At 38.9% G+C, this 9946-nt stretch overlaps 2 protein-coding genes across 2 annotated transcripts in view; both read right to left on the bottom strand.

Annotated features, from left to right (window-relative positions):
- Positions 1-1777: 1777 nt before the first annotated feature.
- LOC107083236 (probable C-mannosyltransferase DPY19L1) lies at positions 1778-3611 on the bottom strand. Its single transcript, XM_015372305.1, has 4 exons — positions 3383-3611; positions 3144-3243; positions 2849-2974; positions 1778-2752 (listed from the first exon to the last, which is right to left on the bottom strand). Exons 1-4 carry the CDS (start codon positions 3594-3596, stop codon positions 2590-2592), a joined length of 603 nt encoding a protein of 200 aa, XP_015227791.1. The 5' UTR covers positions 3597-3611; the 3' UTR covers positions 1778-2589.
- A 3559-nt stretch (positions 3612-7170) lies between these two features.
- Positions 7171-9946, bottom strand: part of dpy19l1 (dpy-19-like 1 (C. elegans)) — a 37038-nt gene continuing 34262 nt past the window's right edge. The window contains exons 18-22 of the mRNA XM_015368866.1: positions 9731-9850; positions 7973-8147; positions 7734-7833; positions 7439-7564; positions 7171-7342 (exon numbers count right to left, since the gene is read on the bottom strand). Of these exons, the coding sequence (XP_015224352.1) occupies positions 7180-7342; positions 7439-7564; positions 7734-7833; positions 7973-8147; positions 9731-9850 (684 nt within the window). The 3' untranslated portion in view covers positions 7171-7179. The remainder of the gene's footprint in view (positions 7343-7438; positions 7565-7733; positions 7834-7972; positions 8148-9730; positions 9851-9946) is intronic.

Below are 9946 nucleotides of genomic sequence, written 5' to 3'. Positions count from 1 at the left end.
AAACCAAGTGTATACTAAGGTATCACACTAGTATATTTATATGAATGACAACAATAAAAAATATAATAAAAAGCACAAACAAAAACGTACCTGTCTTAATCCATGCTGGGATCCTTTGTGACAGATTTTCATTGCCTGGTTGGCTTGAGGATGCTTATGAAAGCTAGAGGAAATTCTACTACTTCACCTTAACTTTATTTCTTTTAAATCAGACACAAATGTGAACAGGTTTAAACTCAATACTAAAAGTGTTTAAAAAGTGTTTGCACACTAGATATTTTTTTGCAGATATATTTCATATCTTCAAACTGAGTTAAATAAATCCTAAAATGTGGACTTTATTCAAAGATTTTCCTGTTTTCTGTGTGTATATGTATTGTATATATATTGTTGAACAGGTGCTGTGTGTGGCCACTTGGAAGAGCTACTAAATTTCTCACCTTTGAATTTGCAAATTAATTTGATGTTGGTGAGCTAAAAGTTGAGACCATTTAAAAAGGTGCACAGAAGCTTTAACATCCAGAACGCCTCCAGATGAAAAGACAAAAGAAATTGTATTAAGAGGTTTCATGTAATTTGTCTAATCAGTTTAATATGTATCATATTTTTTCAGAAAGTATTTCTTAACTTTGCATAGCTTAGAGAGAAGCTATTCCAGTAACTTTTAAATTTAAGGTAATTTATTCTGTGTTTGCAAAAAAAAAGTCAACTACATGAGGTGAAAGTTTTCTTTTAAAATTTCTCTATATAGCCTAAAACCAAATGGCACCACCAAATTTGAAAAACACCCAGATTGGGCTTTTTCTTTCTTAAACTTAAAAAGTTTGACAACTATTTAAACACAAAGGACTGCTGCAGTCTCAACATGGATCCGATTTTTGATTCGTATCGGGTTCGGGAATCCGCTATGAATCTGATCTTTTAAAATGCGATCTGTGTGTAAATGGCCAGATCTCATTCATCCAACCTGTATGCAACACTCAACAAAGGTCACCTTTTGTTTTTCCTTCTTCTACACAGAAGCAGAAGATGGAAAAACAAACATGTCAGACGATAATGCAGAGAGCAGTCTTTTTGTTTAACCATGTAGAAAAGATAGTTTTTAAGGTTAGGCTAGATGCTCTCCAGCACTACCATCCATGTTTACTTCTGTAAACACAAAGCATGCTTGCTTGTGACGTCATCCTGTCCTCTACTACTACGCTTGTGGGAAACAATCTTTATGAACGCAGTTCACACAGAGATCACATGCAAGTCGCATATATTTGGAAATGTGAACGGCAAAGAAAAAAAATTGGAATTCGCAAAAAATGGAATTGAACATTAAGGCCTGCAGTGTGAATAGCTTAGCTAATGCATGCTTGAAATGCTGTTTGAAAAGTATTCCCCCTGTGACATCATAAGGGGAAATAAACTGTGCAGTTTGTAACAGCCCACCAGTCATGATACGGCCTTCATCTATTCTATAATTCTTATTCAAAGCTCCTATGCCATCTTTACGAACGTTAACGGACTGTCATGGTTTTGGGTCGCGGGGGCGTGGCCTTTGGGAGGTCATGGAAAGCCGAAACAGCTCGCCCAGAGAAGGGCTGATAAGGAAATTTCTGGTACATGAGTTCTGCCTAATATGTGAGGAATTTTCCTTCAAAAACATGCTCTGGGGGACTCATTGTTGATAATTTTTTTTTATAAAAGTAAAACAATGTGGGACGTTTAAAATCAACCAGAGTTGTTATTGCTAATATATTGTGCATCTCTTTTTTTTAGTTAATAAAAACACACATCTGTCATGAGGTGGAGTACCCTGAATACGTAGTTTTAATAACAAGACTTCCTTTGGCAACAAACACAATTAGAACAATTTTAAAAGCTAAACATCAGTATTTTTACAAAACAAGTATAAAAAAAGTTTCACCAGGGCAGTTTGGAGAAGTATATACATTCATCCCTAAAAAAAAGAAAAGGGAATCTTTCCAGATTACAACAAAAGTAACAAGGTTTAAAATTGGTGGGATCCTTCAGTAACACTGTATGACATGTAATAGAAAACAGCCTCGGAACATAGAGACATCCTAAAATCTTAAAGTTGCATAAAACTGCGCACACAAATAAATTATAAAAATACTGTACTACAGAAAAACAGTTTTGCTGTGCATAACAACAGAGGAAATGTTCTTTTTTTGTCAACTTTGCAAAGAGTATTGCTTCACAGTATGTGGACATCACTGACAGAACGCTTACGACTGAAACGACACTTGAAATGAAAACAGGAGAAATAATACGGACGCATCCTTTAAAACAAGGAAGAATCACACCGGAGCCAAGGTTACGTCTTGGATGAGACACGGTGACACCTTTTGGCTTTCACATGGACCCTGACATGAACACAGTGATGAGTTTGGATCAGAAAGACAAAGAAAAAAAATACGGCATCATACGTATTGGGCAGTGAGGGCAGCCACTGAGTTATGGCGTATAATTTTTTTTTTGTGTCATACAAGCATAGACACTGCAGTTTAAGTTGAGGGAAGAAAGAAAAGAAACAGAAGTGTGCAACCAGAAAAAGTTGGTCTCATCAGTCCAGCACTGTTATCTCACATCTTTGGGGACTTTGAGAACTTTATAGATGTCATTGGAAAATACTGTGTTGAAGTAGGGCCGCGAGTTCCTGGACATGTGGGTGCAGAAGGGAGTTTTTCCAACGTTCTCAGGGTTCTCTACATCCCAGATCTCTGGCATGCTGCAGCCGGGTCTAAAGAAAACAGAAGAATGAGGAGAAACGTTTGTCTGCTTTGATTATTCCAGGATAACCAGAGGGGAGGGGCTGTGCTGGATGGACGGAGCCTACCTGGTCCGTCTGGTGCACCAGGAATCCTCCAGGACGAAGAAGTCCACCCCCAGTTTCTTTAGGTTTCGTTGAACAGTTTCTCCAGTCATGCGGCTATACATGGAATAAACCAGCTTGGTTCTCTCCCTGTGTGATTGATTAAGTTGATCAACTTATTGAAACATGAAATGCTGACATATTTAACTGTTGGATAACAATGCACTGCCAACAGAATCAGATAAATAATTTAAATCAGAAATATCAAGATATGTTCTTTCTGCTCATAGAATGTGTGAATCGGTGCAGCTTAGCTAACCTGAGACCGGCGTCTTCGTAGTGGGGGTGGTTGACAATAGGCCGCCCAGCAGAAAGCTTTATGCTGGCCATGGTAGGCATGGCTCCGGCGAACACAGAGTCTGTAAAGGAGTTTCAAAATAAGGTTTTTCAGCGTTAATCTAGTCACCTGTAATTAATTTAATTCCTGCTTTAAACAACTTTGAAGAAATCTTCTGAGCAAGAGCAAAGTTTGTAATGAAAGCGGTGAGGGTGTGTCACCTGGGCGGGTGTTTTCCTGGATCCAGTCCAGCAGCTCCTCCTGTGGCAAGTTGCTGAACTCTCCAATGATCCCCCACTGGGCCTGCAGGTTGGCAACTCCCTGTATCGCCATCATCGCCATGACTCCAACAACTACAGCCTGGTGCCTGAACTTCTCACCTATCCACCCAAACAACTGAACAAAGGAAAGAGAAAGGGAAACTGTGATGCTCATCACACAGGTAGGGTATCAGAACTTTGGACTATCTTGGAAGAATTGACCTCTTTCAATGATTAATTTCCAAAACTGACATTAGAAAACTACCCAGTCCAAACAGAAACAGAAGGTTTTAATTATCATGCTTCCTGGCCCAAATCCTTCCTTACTGCCAGCACTATACGGCGGGCACTTATTCGGCTTAACTGTGAACGCACCCTTCGCCGTTTCTTAAGTGTCCTTATCAGTCTGAAGTATTCAGATCGGGCCTAAAACAATAACTTTCCCACTCCAGCCCTTTAGGTGGTAGTAATTGGTTCAAAGTTGGTTTGCAGCCAGATAGAAGGGATCAGAGGGTTACGACTAGCATGCAAATCCATCATATCTAAAAGTACAAGTAAGAACCCCCCCCCCCCCAAATCAAAACAGAATCCCAATTTGGTTAAAACAATATTGAAATTTTGTTTGTACAATAAAGAGTTTACAAGTGGCTTCAGACTTTTACACGACAGAAAGGCCACATCTCTGTTGATTTATAAATGTTACATGAAATAAGTTCTGTTCATGTCCGAGTCGACAGGGCTACACTATGAAACAAAACTCCTTAAGGGGAAATTGAGTAGAAATAAAATAGTTCTTTGAATACAAATAGTAAGAATCAACAGATTAACAGATTAAGAAGAGCAACAGCTGAACTATGGCCTTAAAGTGCTTAAGATATTTATTTACATGGCAAAGCAACACAGTCTTGGCGATACAAAGGAAATTGGGATGCTTTTGTTGATGCCTACAACCATGGAGAGGGAGGCACATTATACATATCTATCTATTTTAGCATTAACTAAAAAAAACTGCTAATTTATCATCGTTATTATATATAACTTATAATAATATTGGAATAATATTATTCCAATCTTTGTCGGAAGAAAATCTGGCAACAGCAATCAGAAAAAGTTGGAGCCAGATTGATGAAGGATAGTGTTTGTCACTCACTAAGTCCATCCCTCAGATACTGTCATAAAAGCCAGAGGTGATGCATCAAAATACTACTGATGTGTTGGAGCATTACTTTGTTTTTCATGATTCCATAATTTTATCCATAGAATTGTGTCATTCAATATTTTGTTCCCTCTGCTTGGTCTAAAAAAGTAACCGTTTTCTTGATTTCTTTTAGTGTTTTTTAAAGCCAGACAGTTGCCATTTTAAAGGACTTTAGTTTTGTGTCATGTCTGTGGTTTTCTTTATTTCTGCAAGATTAAACAACTGAATGAACATCCTCCGAGGCAGCTGATTCCATCATTTTTGCCAGGGGTTGTAGAACCAACAAGGAGGGAACTATACTGGGTACTCTAGCACCCTCTTGTGGACACAGACCATCAGGTTAAGTACAATGAGTGCTCTCACTAAAATAATTTGGAAACCAGAAAACTATGTGGCTTTACACAAAGGGGTCTACAGTATACTCTAAAACAGCATGGGACACAGTGTGAAAAGCTTCAGAGAGATCTGTTAAAAAGTGAGACAGTGCCGTTTTTCTAAAATATATAGCAAGGAAAAAGCACAGGACTATCCACAGGGATGGTCCTGTGCTTTTTCCTGAAGCCTGCTTGCGGTTTTGAGAGAAAGTATTTGAGTTTAACACCTCTATTGTGGTGAGATGTTGGTTGAGGCTGTAGGGGTTTGTATCTGTAATTGGTACGTTGATCAAGCTCCCATATCATCCTTCTCTGTTGTTTCATCAAGTCAGACATCACCCTCCCTGCTTACTGTTGGTGGTGTAAGTACCAGATCCCCTCGGGGCCCTTCGCATGCCAGTGACATTACGCTACATGATTGGCTGAATGTTGTCACAATCACATTGTGGTTGCCTAGAAAATCACCCAGCATCCTCAGATCTTAATAAAAAAGAATAAAAATAAGCAGAATTTTTTTTGCCACCTTTTTAAATGGCAGAACTCAGTCTGTCTTAGAAGGCAGTGCTTTTCTCCAAGATTGACAATGATTGTTTTCTTCTTTAAGCCACTTTAGATCACCAATGAAATGTTAATTAGTAACAAATATAGAAAAATTATATGTTGAAACTCCAAAAGAGATTAAATTCTTAAGATGGTGCAATACAGTTTGTCAGAATGGAGTTGCCACATGATGACGTCATAAGAAGGGGCAGGGCCGCGAGCAGATCTGGTACCTACAGGGGCACTGAACCAGTCTGCCCCCGGCAGTGGTGTCAGAAGTACACACATTTGTTACTTAAGTAGAAGTATAGATACTGCAGTTTAAAGACACTCAACTTGTATGAAGTATCAACTTGACCTCTTTACTCAAGTAAAAGTGAAAAAGTATGTGCTCCAAAAACTACTTGAAGTATAAAATTATAAAGTACCCATAAAAAAAAACAGCCAGTATATGAATTGAAAGCTCAATTTTTTGACTATTTTGAAAAATTCTTTGAGATAGGGCCAAGGATCTTGTTGGTTTCCGTCTCCATCTCCTGACACGCTCTCGCCCCTGTGTCCGACCTTTCAGACATTTTAACATCTTTTTCTGAATCCCACATTGTAGCATGGCAAAGACAATTCACGTTTGCAGTTTGAAGAACACCTGCTTGCTTCTGATGATTTCCTTTAGCTAACCAATGAGTGTTTGCGTTAGGCTTGTCCCGATCCGATCCACGTATCAGATCGGGACGCCAATNTTTTATAAAAGTAAAACAATGTGGGACGTTTAAAATCAACCAAAATTGTTATTGCTAATATACTGTGCATCCCTTTTTTTTTTTTTTATAAAAACACACATCTGTCATGAGGTGGAGTACCCTGAATACGTAGTTTTAATAACAAGACTTCCTTTGGCAACAAACACAATTAGAACAATTTTAAAAGCTAAACATCAGTATTTTTACAAAACAAGTATAAAAAAAGTTTCACCAGGGCAGTTTGGAGAAGTATATACATTCATCCCTAAAAAAAAGAAAAGGGAATCTTTCCAGATTACAACAAAAGTAACAAGGTTTAAAATTGGTGGGATCCTTCAGTAACACTGTATGACATGTAATAGAAAACAGCCTCGGAACATAGAGACATCCTAAAATCTTAAAGTTGCATAAAACTGCGCACACAAATAAATTATAAAAATACTGTACTACAGAAAAACAGTTTTGCTGTGCATAACAACAGAGGAAATGTTCTTTTTTTGTCAACTTTGCAAAGAGTATTGCTTCACAGTATGTGGACATCACTGACAGAACGCTTACGACTGAAACGACACTTGAAATGAAAACAGGAGAAATAATACGGACGCATCCTTTAAAACAAGGAAGAATCACACCGGAGCCAAGGTTACGTCTTGGATGAGACACGGTGACACCTTTTGGCTTTCACATGGACCCTGACATGAACACAGTGATGAGTTTGGATCAGAAAGACAAAGAAAAAAAATACGGCATCATACGTATTGGGCAGTGAGGGCAGCCACTGAGTTATGGCGTATAATTTTTTTTTTGTGTCATACAAGCATAGACACTGCAGTTTAAGTTGAGGGAAGAAAGAAAAGAAACAGAAGTGTGCAACCAGAAAAAGTTGGTCTCATCAGTCCAGCACTGTTATCTCACATCTTTGGGGACTTTGAGAACTTTATAGATGTCATTGGAAAATACTGTGTTGAAGTAGGGCCGCGAGTTCCTGGACATGTGGGTGCAGAAGGGAGTTTTTCCAACGTTCTCAGGGTTCTCTACATCCCAGATCTCTGGCATGCTGCAGCCGGGTCTAAAGAAAACAGAAGAATGAGGAGAAACGTTTGTCTGCTTTGATTATTCCAGGATAACCAGAGGGGAGGGGCTGTGCTGGATGGACGGAGCCTACCTGGTCCGTCTGGTGCACCAGGAATCCTCCAGGACGAAGAAGTCCACCCCCAGTTTCTTTAGGTTTCGTTGAACAGTTTCTCCAGTCATGCGGCTATACATGGAATAAACCAGCTTGGTTCTCTCCCTGTGTGATTGATTAAGTTGATCAACTTATTGAAACATGAAATGCTGACATATTTAACTGTTGGATAACAATGCACTGCCAACAGAATCAGATAAATAATTTAAATCAGAAATATCAAGATATGTTCTTTCTGCTCATAGAATGTGTGAATCGGTGCAGCTTAGCTAACCTGAGACCGGCGTCTTCGTAGTGGGGGTGGTTGACAATAGGCCGCCCAGCAGAAAGCTTTATGCTGGCCATGGTAGGCATGGCTCCGGCGAACACAGAGTCTGTAAAGGAGTTTCAAAATAAGGTTTTTCAGCGTTAATCTAGTCACCTGTAATTAATTTAATTCCTGCTTTAAACAACTTTGAAGAAATCTTCTGAGCAAGAGCAAAGTTTGTAATGAAAGCGGTGAGGGTGTGTCACCTGGGCGGGTGTTTTCCTGGATCCAGTCCAGCAGCTCCTCCTGTGGCAAGTTGCTGAACTCTCCAATGATCCCCCACTGGGCCTGCAGGTTGGCAACTCCCTGTATCGCCATCATCGCCATGACTCCAACAACTACAGCCTGGTGCCTGAACTTCTCACCTATCCACCCAAACAACTGAACAAAGGAAAGAGAAAGGGAAACTGTGATGCTCATCACACAGGTAGGGTATCAGAACTTTGGACTATCTTGGAAGAATTGACCTCTTTCAATGATTAATTTCCAAAACTGACATTAGAAAACTATCCAGTCCAAACAGAAACAGAAGGTTTTAATTATCATGCTTCCTGGCCCAAATCCTTCCTTACTGCCAGCCCTATACGGAGGGTATTCTTTGAGATAGGGCCAAGGATCTTGTTGGTCTCCATCTACTGACACGCTCTCGCCTGTGTCCGACCTTTCAGACATTTTAACATCTTTTTCTGAATCCCACATTGTAGCATGGCATAGACAATTCACGTTTGCAGTTTGAAGAACACCTGCTTGCTTCTGATGATTTCCTTTAGCTAACCAATGAGTGTTTGCGTTATACGAATCCTCCAATTACACTAGTTTTCACTAGATGAGGATGGCGCCAATGATCTGCATTGGGTGGCGCACATGACGTGAAATAAATATTTAGAAACATTAAACCGAATCCAAGACTATAGAGTACTGTTTGTTTTAAAAATGTAATGAATAGAAAGTACAGATATGAGATGTGAAAATGTAATGAGTGGAAGTCAGAAGTAGGAAGAGAAATAAGTAAAGTACAGATACCTAAAAAGTGTACTTAAGTACAGTCACTAAGTATTTTTACTTCGTTACTTGACACCTCTGGCCCCCGGGCAGCTACGGCTACAGTGTAGCTTGCCATTATCAGTGTGATATTGTAGAGAGAAGCTCTTTGGAGTCATTAGATTTGATAAAGATTTATAAAAAATGTTGAGGTGACAAATTTGATAAAAATAAAAATCACACATTGTATTTAGTTAAAACTTAAAAAAAAGAACATACAGAAGCTGATTTTAAAAATGTTTTGGAAAGGAGAGTAAAGCTGTTCTACAAAATTAGCTCCCATTTACAAAGTCATATCTGGTTTGGGTATGGGGGGGGGTTCTGTCTTCTAATAATTTCAGAGCTTTATGCACTTATTTAAAATAAATAAGATCAAAAAGAAAAAAAATCGAAGGGTGTGCACAGGGCTTGTGCGGCGATTCCTTCCAGGTTATGTTTATTGGTGTTGTGCACTGAAAAAACAGCTAATTTAGCAGTAACCTACTGAGACTTAGCCTTAAAATATATTTTGTCCATGACTATCTTGTGTAGAACTGCCCTGCCAGCAGACCTTTCTATGATTTTGTCAGTCAATAGCATATCCCGCTCCCAAGCCACTGTATGTTTATCTTTTAAAAGCTGTGAGCCATATTCATGAGCAATAAATGCTTAAAAAAAAAAATCACACAGAAGTGATAATGGTCTTCTTCACTAAAATGAAGAGAGATTATGAAACACAGGAGACCAGGTTAATTAAATGGATAAATGGGATGAAGGCGTAATCTGCTATACAATAATTTTTACTTTTTTAATGTTGTAACTGCAAATTGTTGATGGGGAAAAAATGCAAATCATGAAGTGATACGTTTTTTTATGTTTGGCATAATGTTTAAATGTATGTACACATGACTAAAGTTTCTGGTGTTTTGGGAGCAGAGGCTCACCTGTCGGGAGCAAAGGAGAGACGCCATGATGCACATGTGAGGAGTCAAGAAGAGCTTCAGGCGCATGATGAGGATGGCCAGGACGGCAAACGCTACCAGCTGTAGGCTGTGGTACACCATCTGCAGGACAAGTTCACAGAGAAATACATATAAAAATATCATTATTTATTTATTATAAAAAAGAATGCTTTACTATAAGGAAGTCCACAAAAAGTA

The sequence above is a fragment of the Cyprinodon variegatus genome, unplaced genomic scaffold (assembly GCF_000732505.1).
Source record: "Cyprinodon variegatus isolate N-32 unplaced genomic scaffold, C_variegatus-1.0 Scaffold0, whole genome shotgun sequence".
In the NCBI taxonomy this organism is placed as follows: Eukaryota; Metazoa; Chordata; class Actinopteri; order Cyprinodontiformes; family Cyprinodontidae; genus Cyprinodon; species Cyprinodon variegatus.
The sequence above is the reverse complement of the archived record's forward strand: the minus strand, read 5'-3'. Positions and strand labels throughout refer to the sequence as shown.

Bases quoted from the DNA above. Each gene is read 5' to 3' on its own strand.
- LOC107083236 (XM_015372305.1), bottom strand. From the start codon at position 3,596: ATGAGCATCACAGTTTCCCTTTCTCTTTCCTTTGTTCAGTTGTTTGGG. The intron at 3,244-3,382 runs GTGACACACCCT...ACTCCTTTACAG, and splicing joins CCAGGAAAACACCCGCCCAG to ACTCTGTGTTCGCCGGAGCC. The intron at 2,753-2,848 runs GTAGGCTCCGTC...TGTTTTCTTTAG, and splicing joins TGGTGCACCAGACGGACCAG to ACCCGGCTGCAGCATGCCAG.